General features: G+C 40.7%; 1 protein-coding gene across 1 annotated transcript; it reads left to right on the plus strand.

Moving 5' to 3' along the window:
* The first annotated feature begins 5,564 nt into the window (after nt 1–5,564).
* LOC149156406 (zeatin O-xylosyltransferase-like) lies at nt 5,565–25,391 on the plus strand. Its single transcript, XM_089446051.1, has 3 exons — nt 5,565–6,108; nt 7,202; nt 24,336–25,391. The coding sequence occupies exons 1-3, from the start codon at nt 5,701–5,703 to the stop codon at nt 25,334–25,336; spliced, it is 1,410 nt and encodes a 469-aa protein (XP_089302177.1). The 5' UTR covers nt 5,565–5,700; the 3' UTR covers nt 25,337–25,391.
* Nucleotides 25,392–26,159: the final 768 nt, after the last annotated feature.

Genomic DNA, 26,159 nt, shown 5'->3' on the forward strand with positions numbered 1-26,159 from the left:
ACAATAAGTTGATGTCCTTTTTGCAGCCATGATACTTTGTAAGGAGTCTGGTGTACGGTTTTTACTAATCCCAACTTGTCCACCATTTATGTAGAAACAAGGTTATCAGTGCTTCCACTGTCAATTATCACTTTACAACATTTTCCTTTGGACTTGCATGTAGTTTTGAATAAACTCTTTCTCTGAGATGGTTCTCCTATATCTTTCTCTGCTTTAAGCAATACCCTTTTCAATAAAAAAGGATTCTCCTACTTTAGGTGATTCCTCCTTATTTGTAATTTGAGGTTTTTCTTCCTTTGCCTCAGCCACATTCACATTCTGCTGATTTGTTGCTTTATTATGAGGAAAGTCCCATGATCCATGTCCCCATTCTCCACATGTATAACATCGAATTTCTCTTCCTCGGCCTCTTCCTCTAGTCGTAAATATTCCTCTACTAAAGTCTCCTCTCTGTGGTGGTCTACTACTTGAACCTCCTGTTTCACCCTGAGGGTGCTGAAATCTTGATCTGGTAGTTCCTCTACCTCTTGCTGAACTTTTCCCTTTGTTCCTCCGATTTTGTTTTCTCATCATCTTCTCCTCTACTTTCAAAGTTGCTTGATAGGAATCTTCAATTGTCTTCAGACTCAGCAAGCTGATTTCATCCTGTATGTCATATCTCAATCTATTGATGTACCTGGATACCTTTTCTACATCATCCTCTGCATGTCCTGCTCTAATGCTCAGCTTATAAAATTTCTTCTATATGTTCTTTCACAGTCATTCCTTTTTGTCTCAAATTTTGCAATTGTCTGAAAATATTTAATTGATAATCTTTTGCCATAAATTTATCTTTCAATCTACTCACCATTTTATCCCGTTGTTTGATTTTGTAATTCCCTTTTCTTGCTCTGGATGTTTGTAGTTCATCCCACTAGATAGTTGCATGACCCTTCAATCTGGTAACTGCAAATTTCACCTTCTTTTTGTCATGAACCTCCTCATAGTTGAAATACTTGTCCAATGAACTGATCTAGTCCATCAACTCTTCTACATTGGGATTCCCATCATATAAAGGTATTTCCATCTTTGTTCTTCCACTTTCTTTAGCCAATATCCTGAGAACTTTGGCAGCTTCACTTTCATCCTCTTCTTCTTCCTCAGAAGATTCCTTTGCAGCATTGGCATCTCCTTCATCAGGTGCTCTCGTTTGATCAGTTTCCATTGTCTCCATCCTTGTGCGCAAGTTTCGATTCTCTTCCAGCAAAACTGCATTCACTACAGGTCTCCTCTGACCTACGCCAGCTCCTCTCCTAGGTGGCATGTTTTTTGTAGTAGACGTAATCCTTGGGCTCTGATACTAAATGATGTGGATGGTTACGAGATTTGCTTCAGTAGTCTAGGATTAGACTAATGGTTCACTTCCAAAACCAATCAGCTATGCGTTAAACATAATTTGTACATGTATTTTCCTTGAGGGTCCCACTAAGATGACTAATCTTAGCTGGTCCCACTTGACTTCTTACTCCCCGAGCGCTTCAATCTCCACCGTTGATCTGGCTTTCTTAGACCTGATGAATATCACGTCATATCACACACAAACTAGCTGAACGATCTCCACCGTCAATCTGTCATGTTTGATCAAACGATTATCGCACCATCTCGCGTGAATTCTTGCATGACCGATATCAGGTTGAGAGCACATGAGAAAAGTGGTTTTCTCGTGCAACATGTCACCAACTTAGGTTAATCGCGCGACTTGGAACAATACCATTTACCATTTCTTAAGTGCATGAGATACCGCTTACCACTAGGGAACATTGCCCATGTGCTAAATACATAACTTTAAGAAACACGGTTTAATAGAGGTTTAGCTTAATATAAGAATAAAGCCTTATGCTAATTGACAATGATTAACGATAAAACACATAAACGGAAATTAATACCTGGTTAGGGTCCACAATGTCGATTCGCAGATTCAAGAGAATTTAACACTAGGAATAATACACCATGCCACACTTAATCAATTTATTCAATAAAATAGAAATCGCATAGTGTTGGCCCTCTCGGCTCGATTACAACAATTTTCCTGACCTCTGTTTCTCTCTCAAATCCTATCTCTCTCTCTCTCAATTTCTTGCTTCTCACTCTATCATTCCATCTTCTTTTTCCTTACATTCTTTTCCTTTCTTTTATGGATCAAATCTTATCCTAACAACATTGACAACTCAATCTCTATTTTTATCAGCTCAATTATTAAATCCCTATTCTCAAGCTCTGATACACACCTATCCTAACAACTTATCTCCTTTTCTAAAAATAATACAATAATCCAATTATTACAATAATTGAGATAAAGATCAATTTGAGAGATCCGACCCTCTCTTAGTAAAACCGATTTTGACCACTCAGGTCAGTTACATTCATCTCATGTTAGCCACCACATGTGAACATACAATCACATTGCTGGCTAAGTTTGGATTCTCCTGCATCAGTCTTCATGGTGCTTGGTACGAGGGAGGAAAAATAAATGAGGAACTATCCTACTATTGAATTTTACACATTCGAGGATTGAAGGGGCATGTGACCTGCATGCCCACAACTGACCAACTCAGCCATGGAAACATGCCCACACCACATAACATCTATCTTATATTTCATAGTGTGGAAGGATGGAAGGGACTTATAAAAGAAATTCATAAAGACCTTCAAGATTTTAATTCCTAAGTGCACATACCCATGAACACTAAATTATTGAAGCAATGAATAGACCTAAATGGGGTTCCTCATGAGATATTTTTCCATCCAAATTGATGATGATATTTCCAGCTTCTAAGAGACAAGCCTGATTAACCTATGCGTCAGCTTCCCTGTTTTGAATTCACATGATGTGATAAAAGGCCTTGTTAGGGAAGGAATTCAATATACTAAGAATTTTGTGAAACAACAGACATAATGATTATTCTTAGGGAGAGAGACATTTTATAAATGTCGAATGATGATAATAGAATATCCTAGGATTGTTATGATGGAGATTTTATGATATTTAGCTAATTGAAGACGAAATAAGAGCCCATACATTTTAGTTAGATTATTCATCCTATTTCCTAGACCTTAGGAATACTTTATGTCTTGGTTTTCCTCAAGATTCAAGAGAATCCCTCCCCCTCCTGCCACCCCATGGAGATAGGAATTTCATGTCTCATTATGTTTCATATTTCCTTTAAAAAATAGGAATACTTTAAAAAAATAAAAATACTATGAGGTATTTCTACCCCATAGCTACATATTTTCCGAAGGCTTAATAAAAAAAAATGACTATAAGGTATTTCATTCACAAAGATACTACAATAATACCAAGGCAAAGATATGTGCATTTCCTTTCCACTTTGAGAACTATGTGCGACTGGTCACTCTAAGAAATCCATGTGATTGGTCTCTGCACATTGGAGCAACATGTGAATGCATTTTATGATAGGGAAGAAAAAAACACGGGGAGAAAAACTCATGCTAGGTAAGTTTTACTATTACATTCTAGATTTTGGTAAACAAAGAAATTATTATTGCTAAAAAATCTTTTGATCAAATTCCTAGACAAAAATTTAAAAACAACTAACATAGGTGAAACAAGGAATAACAAGACATATTGTACCGGGGAGCCCATGTAACTTTTGTTTATAATTTGTTTATGTTAAATATAAAATTAAGAGGTTATCAATACATTTCCCCAAATTGCACCAACATTTGAGAATGAATACCTTTCTTGGATGGATTTGGGCTCACTTGTACAATGACAGGTACCACTACCTTTATATCCAAAGGAATCAAGCTAGAATCCTACTATAAATTCTAGTTATTCTAAGGATGAGAAAGATGTGAAGAATGAGGAATTTGATGATTCCATGTTGCAGTATTTACTAGAGCTATATAATGATATTGTAGATCCTAGATTCTATATTTTAGACTATGTCACTAAAGTCATTCATTGGTGTTATGCTTACTTTTGAACTTTGAAGGAAATTTGGAGCCTTTTTATTGAAGATGTTTTGGAATTAGCGCTATATGCACTCATACTTTCTATATTATTGATAAAATCTTTCACATATTTATTTATAATATATTGGATTCATATAGTTGTTGGTCCACACATATAGATGTATTCTTTTTCAAAATTTGAAAATACTATGTATTTTTTGGTTGGTCATATTTTTTGTCTAATTTTCTTTTGATTCTTATATGGTTCAATTTTGGGGGGTTATTCAATTTGATTAAGATAATATTGTGTGATACATTTTAATTCCAATAATGTACTATTTACATTTTCTACCATTGTTTCTCTTTAATAATTTACCTATAGAATTTGTTATAAACTTGATCTCTATACTTTTTTATTAAATATATATTCAATTCAAATCAAGTATTAATTAAAATGAAACTAGTTTATTAAATTTCGACTCATCTAATTAATAAAAATTAAACTCTATCTTTATAGCCATACCTCTTCTTACTAGAACAATATTGACAATGTGACTTAAACGAATAAAGATGTATTACTGCTACAAGAGGGAAGAATATGGTTTAAATTCTTTAATTTGGACTAAAGGTGGATGGTTTTTCACAGTTAACTCATTACCTCAATTTGTTATAATTGAACAAATATTTTAACTTTAAAGTAGTAAAATAACTTTAAAGTAGTAAAAAGTATTTGTTAATAAAGTTTTATACATAATAATTATAATTACTTTTATTTTGATTTTAAATTTTATAAATATTTTGAATTCTAATAAAATTGAATACATTTTTATTAATTAAATTTTAAATAATTTCAAAATTTACCAGTTTCAAATTTCAATATATTTTCCAAATCGACCGACAAAATAAATTCAACTACATAACTGCAATATATTTATGAAATAAATGTCAATATTCATATTTTAGAAATTTATATTTTAATAATTTCTTTGTTTTTTTTTTTTTCTCTTTAAATTAAAATACAATTTTTTTGTTTATTGTTTATGTGTACAAATATATAAAAGTGACACCACACAAATTGATATGTATAACTAAAATTACTTTGGAAGAAACTATTAATTGTCTAAAATTCCTTGTAGTTGGCCGAAATAGTTTCAACATTGAATTTTCTTATGGGAATTTAACCAAATTACAATCACAAACTCTAGTCATTTTAATCAAATTTATTTTTAGTTTACCTTAAGTAAATAAATATAATTTTTTTACTTTTCCCGTGAAAAAAGGGTAATAAATGTATCTTATCTTGTTGTTTCGATAAATTTAGTGAGTCGAAGCAACTTTATGGATTAAAGTGCGGTAAAAAATACATGTTCTTTGATATTAAGAATTTTAATTAAGTTTAAAATTATTTTAACTTCAAAATTTTGAGTTTACTCTTTTAATCAACTGAATTTGAGAGACAATGTAATAATAATGGTCTTAAAGATTTGTAAATGTGGTTGTTTAAAGGGTTAAATCACTCAGTTTTATGGGCCTACACCATCCACCATTGATATAAATAAATGAATGTGGATGTACCCACCACTATGTATCATTCTACTATTTTCATTTTGTAGCCTTTTCGGAAATGATTCTACAATGTGCTAATGATTCTTCTGGTATTTGCATCTGAATTTATTTGTTTAATTTCCTCCCGTTCTAACATTATTTGTTTGATTAAACATTTTCTAAGAAAAGCAGAGGCCCGCCATGGAAGAAGGCAAGAGCAGCAGAAAACTCTACGCAGTGATGCTCCCATTTTTAGCCCAAAGTCACTTTAATGTATGGTTACAGCTTTCCAGAATGCTGGCGACCAGAGGCGTAGCGGTCATCTACGCGAGCCTTCCTTCAGCCCTCGAAACTCTCCGCCCGCTAGTGGAAGGACAAGAATGGAACGATCATGGATTTCCCCTCTATTTCCAGGAGTTAACGATCACTGACACCGAAGATCCTGTGCCCCCGGACCATCAGAACACCAACAGAATGCCCAAGATTTTCAATTCGCGCTTCGATCTACTCGAAAAAATGCGCGATCCGTTGGAGGGTCTGATGAGGGAGCTCAATGGCAGAGAATACTATGAATCCACGGGCCTGCCGCCTCCTGACCGCCTCATTCTGGTCTTTGTAATGACCCCGGAAGATGTAAATGTGGAACTTTACTATGGTAAAAGATAGTGTGGTAGTTGTTGTTTTTATTTTACAAAAAAACAAAACTCTAATATACTACTTTATTGAGAAATTTAAATATTTTCTTGAAATGTTGGCAGCTTCTTAAAGGAGGATTTTAAAGAAAGAAAGTCAATTGTGATAACTGATTGAAACCACCCTCCCAAACAGGAAAAGTCCTGAGAGTGGGGGGAAATTCTGTGCTGTTGGGACAGACAGAGGGATCTTTTTTCCAGGAAAGAGGAAAAAGAGGAAAACATAAGAAACTGGTTAAGTCTGGTGAGGACCAGATAACCAGGCACACTGTGCATGTATCTTGTTGAGGGCTGTAGGCCTGCAAGATAGCTCGGGGGGAGAATCCAATCTTATAGATGGATCTCATGGTTGGGTGGTAAGAGCGAATTTGGAATGCAGGTGAACTTACTGAAGTGCCTATTCACGACACTGGCGACCCAGGTACGAGTTCATATTGCAGAGAATTTAATTAAGTAACGAATGTTGATTACACAGTGGGTTTACAGTAGTTGAGAAACAAACTGTGTGTCCCTTATCTCTCATTACTATTACGCTGTTAATATAGTTAAAACAGGCGGGTAGTCCTACCTTAAATGACAAACTAGTTATTGGTAGACATAACAAAGAAATAAGCAGAGTGACAGGGGTAGCCCCAAGTAAAGAAAACATATAATAAGATAAGCGGTCCAGAATACCGTAGTACGTAACAGCTGTTAATGTGCTGAGAACAAGCGACAGAGACATTTCAAGCCCTGTACAAGGAATGCCGGGCTGTAAATCTTTCCCTTTGAACTCCGACCGAAAGGTGATAATCGAAACTTGAAATACAAAAGACTGTTGAATCTCAGAAATTTAACACATTATCTTTAGAAAAAGAAACAAACTCTGTGATTGCAAGAAATGGTGAAACCATACGATAGACCAGATACAACTGTTGCCGTTAAGATTAATGTGCAAAGCTTATAACCAACAGAGGAATTAAACAAATGCAGATTACCGAAAACGCAACATCCATAAGTAATCATGCTAGGGTTAATACAACTCGGAGGGTATGCAACCGCAACTGTGAGCACGGCTGTGCGGAAACCCTCCGGAATAACCCATAACAACAACAATGTACCTGTGCATGCTTCAAAGCAAACTTCCTACATCGGTTATATTCCAATTTTTACAACTGAAAGAGAACACGGCGCTACTGCATGTCAGAAAACTAATTAAGGTATAGTTAAACCGAGCTGGTGACATCAACAAACAATCTGTTCTATGGCATAGTTAAATAGAGTCGATAACATCATTTACAACAAAACTGTTAATATAAATACAAGTGAACTTGAAAGAACCGTGCCGTCACAGAGACGGACAAGCCTTAACCATATTCGAAGGCGAGTAACAATATTAACGAGCAATGACATTAGCGAACCATAACATTAATGTTCAAAACGCAAGCAACCCAGAAAGGGCTCAGATAGAACAACAAACACCGAATGCAAAGATTAGAGTGAAGCTCTGATAATATAACTTTGGAAAAAAATTTATATATAACCGAAACAAAATATGTAGACTTGTCCAGACTTGAGAAAGCGTTAACCAACAAGTTTGGCATAACGGCCAGCATATTTACAGTCTGCACTTATCATTACACACAGAGGCATTAAAGCCCAAAAATCCCGAAAGGGCAAGATTGCCCGAAGCAAATCCACAGCCGAATGAGACTGAAACACAGAAGATCTGCCGTATCTCATATCTCACCAGAGCAGGTTGAGGTTACAAGCCCTGAGATTAAAAATACATACAAGCCGTGAGGATCCCCTCAGGAAATACCTCAACAGGACTGTAACGAGAGGAAAACCAACATCAGAAAATAGACTGCATAATCACAAGTATTGATACATTATGGTCGGAGGAGCCTTAGAGCCCTTGCACCTGGAAACAAGAGTCGACCTCATACCTGGGACTTGCCGAGAGAACCGAGGCGCCGAGGCTAACATTCCGCCGTTGGTAAAGGGGCTCGTATCGAGCCCATCTGCATACACTTCCAGCGAAAGAAAAACCATGATCAGTATGAGCATTCAAACAGGCGAACAACCATAACTCTGAGCGCGAAACAACAGAGGTAAAAAGCGGAAGAACATGCAAGCAAACAGAAATGCATTACCTGTGCAAGCACTCGATGGGCAAACCCATGGCCTCGGTGATGTCAACAGGGTTCAAGGACGGCGCTGGTGGAATCGAACCGGTGTCTGAGTAACCAGAGAGGAGCCGAGCGGGCCTTAAGGAACAAATGAACCCCAGGCTTGCTTCCGCGGGCTTAAGTATTAAACCAAAACCCTTGAACTTACCCCAGCCCTCCGATCTGAGGAATGAATCTCAGCCGTTGATGCAACGCGGGAAGCTGGAGCGGGAAGGTCGAGAGGACGGAACTCGAGGTGTCACATGGCCAGATGGGTGAGCTATGCCACCTGCCAAAGTGTGGACGAGGAACATAAATGCAGCTAATGACTCGGCGCCGACAGAGGCTGCGGGTCGGACCAAAAATCACCGTTGCCAATTTAATACACGCCACGTACAAACCAGTTGATGAGCCTTAGGGTTGAATACAATTAACATAAGTGCAAAACCATAATCAACATTTACCATGCAGCATATAAATTAACGTGCAACATATAAACCAACATGCAGTAGGGTATAAGGGGGTCGTATGTTATCATATAGTTACCATTCATTTCATGTTAATTATTTTTTATTTTATGTATAAATATATGTTGGGTGTGACAAATTGGTATCAGAGCCCAGTTTCAACACTGTGGCCTCAGGAACGACATGTCCCACTGTGCGGAAAATTACTTCATACATATGTATAGAGAGTTAATAAACCAACTAACTGCTGTTTCTGCCTATTTTAGGGGTGAGATACAGGAACACAACAGCTGATAGTCAACTGGAAAAAGAAAGAAGTGAAATGCAGGGAGTCGGCAGCGCCCCTCGGGAAAACCCAGAGCTATGGGTACAGCTGGGCGAGGAAACACGTAGTACAAATCTCGCAATACTGGAAACTGTTCAGGAGTTGAAGAATGAGATGGCACGGTTACGAGAGGAAAACGCGTGCTTGACGGTGGAACAAGAGAGAATTCTGAAGAGTTTGTCGGATAGGAAGAACCCACCCTTAGCTAATCCCAGTGCGGAACAGCAGAGGATGACAGAAGAACAAAACTATCAAACTGGACCTGAAAATTCAGAAGGTAAGGAGGATCATTCTGATAATGTACTTGAACAGCAAACTTCAAAACGTCAGAGGATGGAGCTGCAGGGAGAATTTCGAAAAATTAAACCCCCACATTTTGATGGGGAACAGGAAGAAGCGGTTGAAGCATGGTTAATTAACATGAACAAATATTTCCAGTTGTACGAGTATGACCATAACTTGAAGGCGCGACTGGCTATTTTCCAGTTACAAGGTAAAGCAACCCTGTGGTGGGAGGAAATCAAGATTGTCAAGGGGGTAAGTGAACGGACCATCACATGGGAAAAGTTTCAGAAATACTTCAAAGAGAGATATATGACCGAGCGCTTTTACGATGAAAAGGCAAGAGAATTCCATGATTTACGGCTACGACAGTAGACTATGGACGAATTTATTAATCGTTTTACTTCTCTGCTTCGTTAGGTACCTTATATTAAGGAGGAAAAAGCCAAGGTGCAAAGGTTTGTGAGCAGCTTACCTTCATATATAAGAGAAAGGATTGAGTTTGACAATCCTAAGACAATGGATGAAGCTATCCGCAAAGCTAGAATCTGTTACCAGTAGAATAAACAGAAGGGGGATGCTCCAAATAAAAGATGGAATGAAAGAAGGGGTAGTCGGATTGTCAGAAATAGCAAAGGAAGTCGCAGTGATGGTGGTAAGGGAGCTGGTAAAGAATTGAACAGCAGAACTGTAGCAAGAAGTGCACCCCGGGCTAGGCCAACAAGTGAGATCAGAGTAAGCAAACAGCCTGTTAGGCCGGAGGGTGAAGGAATGGCCAGACCTCCAGTTCAATGCTGGGGCTGTGGAGGACCCCACTATGTCAAGAACTGCCCACAGCGGAAGGGTGCGGACCAGATATCCTAGATTCACGAAGCATCGACTGTTGGGGATGTGGCACGTAGTGTACCAAGGATTAACGCAGCCTTGGATGATCGTCAAGCGGAATACCAGCCGACTATGGTGGAATTTGAAGGTAAAATTTCAAACCTTTCTATAGCTGTTCTCATTGATCCAGGAGCTACTTTAAGTTATATTAGCCCAAAGATAGTAGAACAATGTAAGTTACAATCTGAAAAATTCAGAAATCCATGGCTGGTACAACTAGCTATGGGAGCCAAGAGACGGGTCTTGGCAAAAATAAATAATTGCTCTTTAACCGTAGCAGGACAGCCAATAGTAGTAGATCTGAATGTACTACCGTTGGGTTCATATGACATCCTGATTGGGATGGATTGGCTAGAGAAACACTGGTCATTAGTAAACTGCAAGACTAAAACCATCTACTATAAGGATAACCTTGGGGAGCATCAAGAACTGCAAGGGATCAAGCACCCCATGCGGATCCGACCCATTATAGCATCCCAGCTAGCTAAATGCATCAAAAAGAAATGTCAGATTTATGCTATTCAGGTGGGCTACGCAAATCAGAAAGATAAAACAGCTACGTTGGACAACATTCCAGTAGTGCAAGAATTCGCAGATGTTTTTTCAGAGGAAATACCGGGATTACCACCTAAAAGAGATGTGGACTTTACCATCGAACTAACCCCGGGGGCAGCACCAGTGTCGCGGGCACCTTACCGAATGGGCGTACCAGAATTAAAAATGCAACTGCAGGAGCTGCTAGACAAAAATTACATCCGCCCCACCGTATCACCATGGGGAGCCCCAGTGTTATTTGTCAAAAAGAAAGATGGAACTCTTCGGATGTGTATCAACTATCGTCAGCTGAATAAGCTCACGATCAAAAATAAATATCCTTTGCCTCGGATTGATGAACTTTTCGATCAAATGAAGGGGGCAACAGTGTTCTCTAAGATTGATTTGCGATCTAGTTATCACCAGATTAGAATCAAAGAGGAAGATATCGCCAAGACAGCTTTCAGAACACGGTATGGGCATTATGAGTTTGTGGTGCTACCTTTTGGTTTGACCAATGCACCTGTTACCTTTATGTGTTTGATGAAAAGTGTGTTTCACAGGTTCTTGGATAAATTTGTGTTGATATTTATTGACGATATTCTGATCTATTCCCGATCAAGGGAGGAGCATGAGGAACATCTTAAAGTGGTACTACAAACTCTGCGGGAACATCAGTTATATGCTAAGTTTAGTAAGTGTGATTTCTTCCGGGAAGAGATACAATACTTAGGCCATATAATCACCAAGGAAGGGATTGCAGTAGACCCTGAAAAAATAAGGACTATAATGGAATGGCCCATACCAAAGGACGTGGCAGATATTAGGTCCTTTATGGGGCTAGCTGGCTATTATAGAAGGTTTATGGAGGGTTTTTCAAGGGTAGCATACCCTATCACCTCCTTACAAAAGAAAGGGAAGGTATTCAAATGGACTTGGGAGTGTCAGCGGAGCTTTGAGCAGCTTAAACATTTACTCACCACTGCACCCATTTTGAGTATAGCTGATCCTAATAAGGATTACGTGGTATGTACTGACGCAAGTAAAGAGGGTGTGGGCGGAGTACTGATGCAGGAAGGAAGAGTAATTGCATACGAATCAAGAAAACTAAAGGAAAATGAGCAGAAATACTTTGCCTACAACTTGGAGTTGGCAGTTGTTATTCATGCACTGAAGATGTGGCGACATTACCTCTTGGGAAGGAAATTTCTGTTGTTAACAGACCATCATAGTCTAACAAACTATTTCAGCCAACCCACCTTAAATACGAGGCAAGCTCGTTGGGCGGATTTCCTAAGTGGTTTTGATTTTGAAATTAAACACTTAAAAGGGAAGGAGAACCGTGTAGCTGACGCGTTGAGTCGAAAGGTGCAGTGCTTGTGCAAAATTTCGGTCAGTAAATGGCAGAATACCTTACTTGAAAAGATAAAAATAGCAGCTGATCAAGATGCTGATTATCAGCAAATTAAACAGCAGGTACAACAACTTTCTGGTAGGGAAACACAGCAGGGATATGAATTAGATGATGCCGGAATGCTGTACTTTAATAAGAGGTTGTATGTACCTAACAAAGATGGTCTTAGAAATCTGATTCTGGATGAATTTCACATCAGCCACTATACCGGGCACCCAGGATACCAAAAAATGGTCACTGCACTTCGAAAAGAATACTATTGGCCAGGAATGAAAAAGAATGTAGCTGAATACCTAGCACGATGCTTGGAATGTCAACAGATTAAGGCAGAGCATTTGCATCCAGCAGGGCTGCTACAACCTTTACCCATTCCAGAATGGAAATGGGAAACTATTACCATGGATTTTATAACCGGGTTACCTCGAACAAAGAAAAACAATGATTCCATTATGGTGGTGGTAGATAAGCTGAGTAAGGCAGCACACTTCATACCTGTGCAGTCCACGTATAAGGCTGTACAAATTGCTCATATTTTCATGCAAAATGTGTTCAAACTGCATGGACTTCCGAAGGTAATAATATCTGATCGTGATGTTAAGTTCACATCAACTTTTTGGAGAACATTGTTTGCTGAACTGGGAACACAGCTGAACTTCAGCACAGCTTATCATCCCCAGACCGATGGCCAAACGGAGCGAGTGAACCAGGTGGTGGAGGACATGTTGAGAGAATGTGTAATGCTGAAACCAACTCAATGGGAGGAATATCTCCACCTGGTTGAATTCGCATATAATAATGGGTATCACACGTCAACACAGCTGAGTCCCTTCGAGGTCTTGTATGGGCGGAAATGCCGCACACCCTCAAGCTGGGGTGGACCTGAGGATAGATTAAGATTTGGCCCAGAAATGCTCAAGGAAATGGAAGACAGGGTGAAAAAGGTGCGTACCAATTTAAAGGCTGCCTAGGACAGACAAAAAAGTTTTGCAGACCGGAAAAGAAGAATCAAAGAATTTCAGGTCGGAGACCATGTTTCTGTAAGAATTCAAGCCAGAAGGAGTACCTTGCAGTGGAGTGGGTATGCCAAACTTGCTCCTCGCTATTTTGGACCTTTCCAAATCTTCGCAAGAGTGGGGCCAGTAGCTTACCAACTCGCCCTGCCAAGTCATATTAAGATCCACAATGTTTTCCATGTTTCTGTACTAAAAAAATATGTCTACGATCCTAAACATGTGATCAAATGGTAGGATGTTCGAGTAAGAATTAATCTGGTTGTTCTAGCTAAGCTTTGACCTCAGACAGAGAAATAATTAGAATTGTTGTTGGTTGCAGGTCGAGCCGGAAGGCGAGGTTCTGGTTGAACCACTGAACATCCTCGACCGGAGAGAAGTGCGGCTGCGGAAGCGGGTTATTACCCAAGCTAAAGTGCAGTGGCAGCACTATGGGCCTGATGAGGCCACTTGGGAGGATGAGGAACTCCTTAAAGAAGCTTACCCAAACTTGTTTAGAGGAAACAGACATCGGGATGATGTCCAATCACAGGGGGGGGAGATGTAATGACCCCGGAAGATGTAAATGTGGAACTTTACTATGGTAAAAGATAGTGTGGTAGTTGTTGTTTTTATTTTACAAAAAAAACAAAACTCTAATATACTACTTTATTGAGAAATTTAAATATTTTCTTGAAATGCTGGCAGCCTCTTAAAGGAGGATTTTAAAGAAAGAAAGTCAGTTGTGATAACTGATTGAAACCACCCTCCCAAACAGGAAAAGTCCTGAGAGTGGGGGGAAATTCTGTGCTGTTGGGACAGACAGAGGGATCTTTTTTCCAGGAAAAAGGAAAAAGAGGAAAACACAAGAAACTGGTTAAGTCTGGTGAGGACCAGATAACCAGGCACACTGTGCATGTATCTTGTTGAGGGCTGTAGGCCTGCAAGATAGCTCGGGGGGAGAATCCAGTCTTATAGATGGATCTCATGGTTGGGTGGTAAGAGCGAATTTGGAATGCAGGTGAACTTACTGAAGTGCCTATTCACGACACTGGCGAACCAGGTACGAGTTCATATTGCAGAGAATTTAATTAAGTAATGAATGCTGATTACACAGTGGGTTTACAGTAGTTGAGAAACAAACTGTGTGTCCCTTATCTCTCATTACTATTATGCTGTTAATATAGTTAAAACAGGCGGGTAGTCCTACCTTAAATGACAGACTAGTTATTGGTAGACATAACAAAGAAATAAGCAGAGTGACAGGGGTAGCCCCAAGTAAAGAAAACATATAATAAGATAAGCGGTCCAGAATACCGTAGTACGTAACAGCTGTTAATGTGCCGAGAACAAGCGACAGAGACATTTCAAGCCCTGTACAAGGAATGCCGGGCTGTAAATCTTTCCCTTTGAACTCCGACCGAAAGGTGATAATCGAAACTTGAAATACAAAAGACTGTTGAATCTCAGAAATTTAACACATTATCTTTAGAAAAAGAAACAAACTCTGTGATTGGAAGAAATGGTGAAACCATACGATAGACCAGATACCACTGTTGTTGTTAAGATTAATGTGCAAAGCTTATAACCAACAGAGGAATTAAACAAATGCAGATTACCGAAAATGCAAAATCCATAAGTAATCATGCTAGGGTTAATACAACTCGGAGGGTATGCAACCGCAACTGTGAGCACGGCTGTGCGGAAACCCTCCGGAATAACCCATAACAACAACAATGTACCTGTGCATGCTTCAAAGCAAACTTCCTACATAGGTTATATTCCAATTTTTACAACTGAAAGAGAACACGGCGCTACTGCATGTCAGAAAACTAATTAAGGTATAGTTAAACCGAGCCGGTGACATCAAAAAACAATCTGTTCTATGGCATAGTTAAATAGAGCTGATAACATCATTTACAACAAAACTGTTAATATAAATACAAGTGAACTTGAAAGAACCGTGCCGTCACAGAGACGGACAAGCCTTAACCATATTCGAAGGCGAGTAACAATATTAACGAGCAACGACATTAGCGAACCATAACATTAATGTTCAACGCAAGCAACCCAGAAAGGGCTCAGATAGAACAAAAAACACCGAATGCAAAGATTAGAGTGAAGCTCTGATAATATAACTTTGGAAAAAAAAAACATTTTTTATATATAACCGAAACAAAGTATGTAGACTTGTCCAGACTTGAGAAAGCGTTAACCAACAAGTTTGGCATAATGACCAGCCTATTTACAGTCTGCACTTATAATTACACACAGAGGTATTAAAGCCCAAAAATCCCGAAAGGGCAAGATTGCCCGAAGCAAATCCACAGCCGAATGAGACTGAAACACAGAAGATATGTCGTATCTCATATCTCACCAGAGCAGGTTGAGGTTACAAGCCCTGAGATTAAAAATACATACAAGCCGTGAGGATCCCCTCAGGAAATACCTCAACAGGACTGTAACGAGAGGAAAACCAACATCAGAAAATAGACTGCATAATCACAAGTTTTGATACATTATGGTCGGAGGAGCCTTAAAGCCCTTGCACCCGGAAACAAGAGTCGACCTCATACCTGGGACTTGCCGAGAGAACCGAGGCGCCGAGGCTAACATTCCGCCGTTGGTAAAGGGGCTCGTATCGAGCCCATCTGCATACACTTCCAGCGAAAGAAAAACCATGATCAGTATGAGCATTCAGACAGGCGAACAACCATAACTCTGAGCGCGAAACAACAGAGGTAAAAAGCGGAAGAACATGCGAGCAAACAGAAATGCATTACCTGTGCAAGCTCTCGATGGGCAAACCCATGGCCTCGGTGATGTCAACAGGATTCAAGGACGGCGCTGGTGGAATCGAACCGGTGTCTGAGTAACCAGAGAGGAGCCGAGCGGGCCTTATGGAACAAATGAACCCCAGGCTTGCTTCCGCGGGCTTAAGTATTAAACCAAAACCCTTGAACTTACCCCAGCCCTCCGATCTGAGGAATGAATCTCAGCCATTGATGGAACGCGGGAAGCTGGAGCGGGAAGGTCGAGAGGACGGAACCCGAGGTGTCACATGGCCAGATGGGTGAGCTATGCCACCTGCCAAAGTGTGGACGAGGAACATAAATGCAGCTAATGACTCGGCGCCGGCAGAGGCTACGGGTCGGACCAAAAATCACCGTTGCCAATTTAATACACGCCACGTACAAACCAGTCGATGAGCCTTAGGGTTGAATACAATTAACATAAGTGCAAAACCATAATCAACATTTACCATGCAGCATATAAATTAACGTGCAACATATAAACCAACGTGCAGTATGGTATAAGGGGGTCGTATGTTATCATATAGTTACCATTCATTTCATTTTAATTTTTTTTTATTTTATGTATATATATATGTTGGGTGTGACAAATTGGTATCAGAGCCCAGTTTCAACACTGTGGCCTCAGGAACGACATGTCCCACTGTGCGGAAAATTACTTCATACATATGTATAGAGAGTTAATAAACCAACTAACTGCTGTTTCTGCCTATTTTAGGGGTGAGATACAGGAACACAACAGCTGATAGTCAACTGGAAAAAGAAAGAAGTGAAATGCAGGGAGTCGACAGCGCCCCTCGGGAAAACCCAGAGCTATGGGTACAGCTGGGCGAGGAAACACGTAGTACAAATCTCGCAATACTGGAAACTGTTCAGGAGTTGAAGAATGAGATGGCACGGTTACGAGAGGAAAACACGCGCTTGACGGTGGAACAAGAGAGAATTCTGAAGAGTTTTTCGGATAGGAAGAACCCACCCTTAGCTAATCCCAGTGCGGAACAGCAGAGGATGACAGAAGAACAAAACTATCAAACTGGACCTGAAAATTCAGAAGGTAAGGAGGATCATTTTGATAATGTACTTGAACAGCAAACTTCAAAACGTCAGAGGATGGAGCTGCAGGGAGAATTTCAAAAAATTAAACCCCCACATTTTGATGGGGAACAGGAAGAAGCGGTTGAAGCATGGTTAATTAACATGAACAAATATTTCCAGTTGTACGAGTATGACCATAACTTGAAGGCGCGACTGGCTATTTTCCAGTTACAAGGTAAAGCAACCCTGTGGTGGGAGGAAATCAAGATTGTCAAGGGGGTAAGTGAACGGACCATCACATGGGAAAAGTTTCAGAAATACTTCAAAGAGAGATATCTGACCGAGCGCTTTTACGATGAAAAGGCAAGAGAATTCCATGATTTACGGCTGGGACAACAGACTATGGACGAATTTATTAATCGTTTTACTTCTCTGCTTCGTTATGTACCTTATATTAAGGAGGAAAAAGCCAAGGTGCAAAGGTTTGTGAGCAGCTTACCTTCATATATAAGAGAAAGGATTGAGTTTGACAATCCTAGGACAATGGATGAAGCTATCCGCAAAGCTAGAATCTGTTACCAGCAGAATAAACAGAAGGGGGATGCTCCAAATAAAAGATGGAATGAAAGAAGGGGTAGTCGGATTGTCAGAAATAGCAAAGGAAGTCGCAGTAATGGTGGTAAGGGAGCTGGTAAAGGATTGAACAGCAGAACTGTAGCAAGAAGTGCACCCCGGGCTAGGCCAACAAGTGAGATCAGAGTAAGCGAACAGCCTATTAGGCTGGAGGGTGAAGGAATGGCCAGACCTCCAGTTCAATGCTGGGGCTGTGGAGGACCCCACTATGTCAAGAACTGCCCACAGCGGAAGAGTGCGGACCAGATATCCTAGATTCACGAAGCATTGACCGTTGGGGATGTGGCACGTAGTGTACCAAGGATTAACACAGCCTTGGATGATCGTCAAGCGGAATACCAGCCAACTATGGTGGAATTTGAAGGTAAAATTTCAAACCTTTCTATAGCTGTTCTCATTGATCCAGGAGCTACTTTAAGTTATATTAGCCCAAAGATAGTAGAACAATGTAAGTTACAATCTGAAAAATTCAGAAATCCATGGCTGGAACAACTAGCTATGGGAGCCAAGAGACGGGTCTTGGAAAAAATAAATAATTGCTCTTTAACCGTAGCAGGACAGCCAATAGTAGTTGATCTGAATGTACTACCGTTGGGTTCATATGACATCCTGATTGGGATGGATTGGCTAGAGAAACACTGGTCATTAGTAAACTGCAAGACTAAAACCATCTACTATAAGGATAACCTTGGGGAGCATCAAGAACTGCAAGGGATCAAGCACCCCGTGCGGATCCTACCCATTACAGCATCCCAGCTAGCTAAATGCATCAAAAAGAAATGTCAGATTTATGCTATTCAAGTGGGCTACGCAAATCAGAAAGATAAAACAGCTACGTTGGACAACATTCCAGTAGTGCAAGAATTCGCAGATGTTTTTTCAGAGGAAATACCGGGATTACCACCTAAAAGAGATGTGGACTTTACCATCGAACTGACCCCGGGGGCAGCACCAGTGTCGCGGGCACCTTACCAAATGGGCGTACCAGAATTAATAGAATTAAAAATGCAACTGCAGGAGCTGCTAGACAAAAATTACATCCGCCCCACCGTATCACCATGGGGAGCCCCAGTGTTATTTGTCAAAAAGAAAGATGGAACTCTTCGGATGTGTATCAACTATCGTCAGCTGAATAAGCTCACGATCAAAAATAAATATCCTTTGCCTCGGATTGATGAACTTTTCGATCAAGTGAAGGGGGCAACAGTGTTCTCTAAGATTGATTTGCGATCTAGTTATCACCAGATTAGAATCAAAGAGGAAGATATCGCTAAGACAGCTTTCAGAACACGGTATGGGCATTATGAGTTTGTAGTGCTACCTTTTGGTTTGACCAATGCACCTGTTACCTTTATGTGTTTGATGAAAAGTGTGTTTCACAGGTTCTTGGATAAATTTGTGTTGATATTTATTGACGATATTCTGATCTATTCCCGATCAAGGGAGGAGCATGAGGAACATCTTAAAGTGGTACTACAAACTCTGCGGGAACATCAGTTATATGCTAAGTTTAGTAAGTGTGATTTCTTCCGGGAAGAGATACAATACTTAGGCCATATAATCACCAAGGAAGGGATTGCAGTAGACCCTGAAAAAATAAGGACTATAATGGAATGGCCCATACCAAAGGACGTGGCAGATATTAGGTCCTTTATGGGGCTAGCTGGCTATTATAGAAGGTTTATGGAGGGTTTTTCAAGGGTAGCATACCCTATCACCTCCTTACAAAAGAAAGGGAAGGTATTCAAATGGACTCCGGAGTGTCAGCGGAGCTTTGAGCAGCTTAAACATTTACTCACCACTGCACCCATTTTGAGTATAGTTGATCCTAATAAGGATTACGTGGTATGTACTGACGCAAGTAAAGAGGGTGTGGGAGGAGTACTGATGCAGGAAGGAAGAGTAATTGCATACGAATCAAGAAAAATAAAGGAACATGAGCAGAAATACTCTGCCTACGACTTGGAGTTGGCAGTTGTTATTCATGCACTGAAGATGTGGCGACATTACCTCTTGGGAAGGAAATTTCTGTTGTTAACAGACCATCATAGTCTAACAAACTATTTCAGCCAACCCACCTTAAATACGAGGCAAGCTCGTTGGGCGGATTTCCTAAGTGGTTTTGATTTTGAAATTAAACACTTAAAAGGGAAGGAGAACCGTGTAGCTGACGCGTTGAGTCGAAAGGTGCATTGCTTGTGCAAAATTTTGGTCAGTAAATGGCAGAATACCTTACTAGAAAAGATAAAAATAGCAGCTGATCAAGATGTTGATTATCAGCAAATTAAACAGCAGGTACAACAACTTTCTGGTAGGGAAACACAGCAGGGATATGAATTAGATGATGCCGGAATGCTGTACTTTAATAAGAGGTTGTATGTACCTAACAAAGATGGTCTTAGAAATCTGATTCTGGATGAATTTCACATCAACCACTATACCGGGCACCTAGGATACCAAAAAATGGTCACTGCACTTCGAAAAGAATACTATTGGCCAGGAATGAAAAAGAATGTAGCTGAATACCTGGCACGGTGCTTGGAATGTCAACAGATTAAGGCAGAGCATTTGCATCCAGCAGGGCTGCTACAACCTTTACCCATTCCAGAATGGAAATGGGAAACTATTACCATGGATTTTATAACCGGGTTACCTCGAACAAAGAAAAACAATGATTCCATTATGGTGGTGGTAGATAAGCTGAGTAAGGCAGCACACTTCATACCTGTGCAGTCCACGTATAAGGCTGTACAAATTGCTCATATTTTCATGCAAAATGTGTTCAAACTGCATGGACTTCCGAAGGTAATAATATCTGATCGTGATGTTAAGTTCACATCAACTTTTTGGAGAACATTGTTTGCTGAACTGGGAACACAGCTGAACTTCAGCACAGCTTATCATCCCCAGACCGATGGCCAAACGGAGCGAGTGAACCAGGTGGTGGAGGACATGTTGAGAGCATGTGTAATGCTGAAACCAACTCAATGGGAGGAATATCTCCACCTGGTTGAATTCGCATATAATAATGGGTATCACACGTCAACACAGCTGAGTCCCTTCGAGGTCTTGTATGGGCGGAAATGCCGCACACCCTCAAGCTGGGGTGGACCTGAGGATAGATTAAGATTTGGCCCAGAAATGCTCAAGGAAATGGAAGACAGGGTGAAAAAGGTGCGTACCAATTTAAAGGTTGCCTAGGACAGACAAAAAAGTTTTGCAGACCAGAAAAAAAGATTCAAAGAATTTCAGGTCGGAGACCATGTTTCTGTAAGAATTCAAGCCAGAAGGAGTACCTTGCAGTGGAGTGGGTGTGCCAAACTTGCTCCTCGCTATTTTGGACCTTTCCAAATCTTGGCAAGAGTGGGGCCAGTAGCTTACCAACTCGCCCTGCCAAGTCATATTAAGATCCACAATGTTTTCCACGTTTCTGTACTAAAAAAATACGTCTACGATCCTAAACATGTGATCAAATGGCAGGATGTTCGGGTAAGAATTAATCTGGTTGTTCTAGCTAAGCTTTGACCTCAGACAGAGAAATAATTAGAATTGTTGTTGGTTGCAGGTCGAGCCGGAAGGCGAGGTTCTGGTCGAACCACTGAACATCCTCGACCGGAGAGAAGTGCGGCTGCGGAAGCGGGTTATTACCCAAGCTAAAGTGCAGTGGCAGCACTATGGGCCTGATGAGGCCACTTGGGAGGATGAGGAACTCCTTAAAGAAGCTTACCCGAACTTGTTTAGAGGAAACAGACATCGGGACGATGTCCAATCACAGGAGGGGGAGATGTAATGACCCCGGAAGATGTAAATGTGGAACTTTACTATGGTAAAAGATAGTGTGGTAGTTGTTGTTTTTATTTTACAAAAAAAACAAAACTCTAATATACTACTTTATTGAGAAATTTAAATATTTTCTTGAAATGCTGGCAGCCTCTTAAAGGAGGATTTTAAAGAAAGAAAGTCAGTTGTGATAACTGATTGAAACCACCCTCCCAAACAGGAAAAATCCTGAGAGTGGGGGGAAATTCTGTGCTGTTGGGACAGACAGAGGGATCTTTTTTCCAGGAAAGAGGAAAAAGAGGAAAACACAAGAAACTGGTTAAGTCTGGTGAGGACCAGATAACCAGGCACACTGTGCATGTATCTTGTTGAGGGTTGTAGGCCTGCAAGATAGATCGGGGGGAGAATCCAGTCTTATAGATGGATCTCATGGTTGGGTGGTAAGAGCGAATTTGGAATGCAGGTGAACTTACTGAAGTGCCTATTCACGACACTGGCGAACCAGGTACAAGTTCATATTGCAGAGAATTTAATTAAGTAATGAATGCTGATTACACAGTGGGTTTACAGTAGTTGAGAAACAAACTGTGTGTCCCTTATCTCTCATTACTATTATGCTGTTAATATAGTTAAAACAGGCGGGTAGTCCTACCTTAAATGACAGACTAGTTATTGGTAGACATAACAAAGAAATAAGCAGAGTGATATGGGTAGCCCCAAGTAAAGAAAACATATAATAAGATAAGCGATCCAGAATACCGTAGTACGTAACAACTGCTAATGTGCCGAGAACAAGCGACATAGACATTTCAAGCCCTGTACAAGGAATGCCGGGCTGTAAATCTTTCCCTTTGAACTCCGACCGAAAAGTGATAATCGAAACTTGAAATACAAAAGACTGTTGAATCTCAGAAATTTAACACATTATCTTTAGAAAAAGAAACAAACTCTGTGATTGGAAGAAATGGTGAAACCATACGATAGACCAGATACCACTGTTGCTGTTAAGATTAATGTGCAAAGCTTATAACCAACAGAGGAATTAAACAAATGCAGATTACCGAAAATGCAAAATCCATAAGTAATCATGCTAGGGTTAATACAACTCGGAGGGTATGCAACCGCAACTGTGAGCACGGCTGTGCGGAAACCCTCCGGAATAACCCATAACAACAACAATGTACCTGTGCATCCTTCAAAGCAAACTTCCTACATAGGTTATATTCCAATTTTTCCAACTGAAAGAGAACACGGCGCTACTGCATGTCAGAAAACTAATTAAGGTATAGTTAAACCGAGCCGGTGACATCAACAAACGATCTGTTCTATGGCATAGTTAAATAGAGCTGATAACATCATTTACAACAAAACTGTTAATATAAATACAAGTGAACTTGAAAGAACCGTGCCGTCACAGAGACGGACAAGCCTTATCCATATTCGAAGGTGAGTAACAATATTAACGAGCAACGACATTAGCGAACCATAACATTAATGTTCAATGCAAGCAACCCAGAAAGGGCTCAGATAGAACAACAAACACCGAATGCAAAGATTAGAGTGAAGCTCTGATAATATAACTTTGGAAAAAAATTTTTATATAACCGAAACAAAATATGTAGACTTGTCCAGACTTGAGAAAGCGTTAACCAACAAGTTTGGCATAATGACCAGCCTATTTACAGTCTGCACTTATAATTACACACAGAGGCATTAAAGCCCAAAAATCCCGAAAGGGCAAGATTGCCCGAAGCAAATCCACAGCCGAATGAGACTGAAACACAGAAGATCTGCCGTATCTCATATCTCACCAGAGCAGGTTGAGGTTACAAGCCCTGAGATTAAAAATACATACAAGCCGTGAGGATCCCCTCAGGAAATACCTCAACAGGACTGTAACGAGAGGAAAACCAACATCAGAAAATAGACTGCATAATCACAAGTTTTGGTACATTATGGTCAGAGGAGCCTTAGAGCCCTCGCACCCGGAAACAAGAGTCGACCTCATACCTGGAAGTTGCCGAGAGAACCGAGGCGCCGAGGCTAACATTCCGCCGTTGGTAAAGGGGCTTGTATCGAGCCCATCTACATACACTTCCAGTGAAAGAAAAACGATGATCAGTATGAGCATTCAGACAGGTGAACAACCATAACTCTGAGCGCGAAACAACAGAGGTAAAAAGCGGAAGAACATGCGAGCAAACAGAAATGCATTACCTGTGCAAGCTCTTGATGGGCAAACCCATGGCCTCGGTGATGTCAACAGGGTTCAAGGACGGCGCTGGTGGAATCGAACCGGTGTTTGAGTAACCAGAGAGGAGCCGAGCGGGCCTTAAGGAACAAATGAACCCCATGCTTGCTTCCGCGGGCTTAAGTATTAACCCAAAACCCTTGAACTTACCCCAGCCCTCCGATCTGAGGAATGAATCTCGGCCGTTGATGCAGTGCGGGAAGCTGGAGCGGGAAGGTCGAGAGGACGGAACCTGAGGTGTCACATGGCCAGGTGGGTGAGCTATGCCACCTGCCAAAGTGTGGACGAGGAACATAAATGCAGCTAATGACTCGGCGCCGGCAGAGGCTGCGGGTCGGACCAAAAATCACCGTTGCCAATTTAATACACGCCACATACAAACGAGTCGATGAGCCTTAGGGTTGAATACAATTAACATAAGTGCAAAACCATAATCAACATTTACCATGCAGCATATAAATTAACTTGCAGCATATAAACCAACGTGCAGTAGGGTATAAGGGGGTCGTATGTTATCATATAGTTACCATTCATTTCATTTTAATTATTTTTTATTTTATGTATAAATATATGTTGGGTGTGACAGTCTTCGACTTCTTCATGGGCTGGTCCGCCCCTGTAGCGGCCAAGTTCGGCATACGGTCGTTTATATTCATCTCGAACAGCGTGCACATGTGGCTGTGTATGGAGGCCATATTCTGGGACCGGGCGAAGGCGCTGCTGCTGCCGGAAGTTGCAGAGGCCGTCGAGAAATTGTGTTTGGCGGACTCTGTGGCGTTGCAGGGCCGCAGGCACATGGCCTTCACTCGCCTCGCAGATGGGGTTCTCCTTAATACGTTCCAAGAGATGGAGAAAATTATCCGATACCTGGAAAGTGTGGGTGTTGGTGGCGGTAAACCGTTCTGGACGGTTGGGCCGGTCATTGATGTTCCTCGCGGGGATCAAACCCAGAGGCCCCGGGATGCCGAGATTTTGGCGTGGTTGGACCGCCAGACGCCCGGATTTGTCGTCTATGTGTCTTTCGGAATGGAGTCAAATCTTTCTCGAGTGCAAGTGACCGAGCTGGCTCTGGGTTTGGAGACCAGCGGGAAGCCCTTCCTGTGGGCACTGCGCCCGCCGGCGTCCTCGTCGGCTGAGGATTGGAAAGCGGACCTGTTGCCCGAGGGCTACGAACGGCGGGTACAGGGACGGTGCCTGATCGAGACCGGGTGGGCGCCGCAGGGGGCCATCTTGGCGCACGAAGCGACGGGCGCCTTTATCAGCCACTGTGGATGGAATTCGTGCCTCGAAAGTATGGCTGCGGGGGTTCCGTTAATCGCGTTGCCGCTGCAGACGGACCAGCCGGCTAATGCTCTGCTTTTTGCGAGAGGAGCAAAAGTAGCGTTGGAAATGAAGATGGCCGACGGGGTTGCTAGACGGGATGAGGTTGAGAGCGCAGTACTGCGTTTATTGGCCGGGGAGGAGGGAATGGAGATAAAGTGGAGGGTGAAGGCGGTGAGTAAAGCTGTCGTTTCTGCCCTCTCCTATGAGGGTGGAGCCGCTTGGAAAAAGCTGGAATCATTCATTCAATACTCATTACAGGTATGAATTCTATCCAATGTGCATATTGAATTTAATCCTAAATGACCCATTTTAATGGGCAGTGAATATACGATATTTATTAGTATTGGCCTGTCTGCCGGAGCAGTGGCTATAGTATTTCGCCATGATTTTACCAGTATCATCTTGTTTCCCAAAGCAGTTGCTGTAGTATTTTTGCCATGAGTCAAACTCGTTTGACTTCAGTAACCTTTTGTAATGGACTGACTTTGAATAGTGATGAAAAGTATTCCTGATCTTTCTCATCAGGGTTCAATATTTGGGATATGTTGGGTTTAGTTTGAATGTCGAGGAAAAGTATGTGATATTTCTTATCCTGCTGCAACCATTGAGATATATGTTGGGTTCAGTTTGAATGGTGAGGAAAAGAATGTGTGATCTTTTTCATCCGGGTTCAATCATTGAGATATGTTGGGCTTACTTTGAATGGTGAGGAAAAGCATTTGCGCTCTTTTTCATCTTGGTTTAATTTCTGAGATATGTTGGGTTGAGTAAGTCTATAACAAAAGAGCTTTTTCTTTCCTGATGAATGTATTTTTGGTATTCATAAAGTTTTTTTTCCTTAATTTTGATATTATAGTGGTAGTAAAAGAAAATTGATTTTCAAAATTATATATATATATATATATATATATATATATATATATATATATATATATATATATATAAATCTTTTAATAAATTAAATTTTTTATTATCATTAATGTATTGACATACGATTTAATTATTTTTAATGTATGAGCAAATATTTGTAAATATAAAATCTATAATAAAAATGTATGGAGTAACATTAAATAATATATAATATTTT

This window comes from Pinus tabuliformis, chromosome 9 (assembly GCF_031772625.1).
Source record: "Pinus tabuliformis cultivar Carrire ecotype Pingquan chromosome 9, CPIR1, whole genome shotgun sequence".
Classification (NCBI taxonomy): domain Eukaryota; kingdom Viridiplantae; phylum Streptophyta; class Pinopsida; order Pinales; family Pinaceae; genus Pinus; species Pinus tabuliformis.

Coding starts and splice junctions, on each gene's coding strand:
- LOC149156406 (XM_089446051.1), top strand. CDS start 5,701: ATGGAAGAAGGCAAGAGCAGCAGAAAACTCTACGCAGTGATGCTCCCA.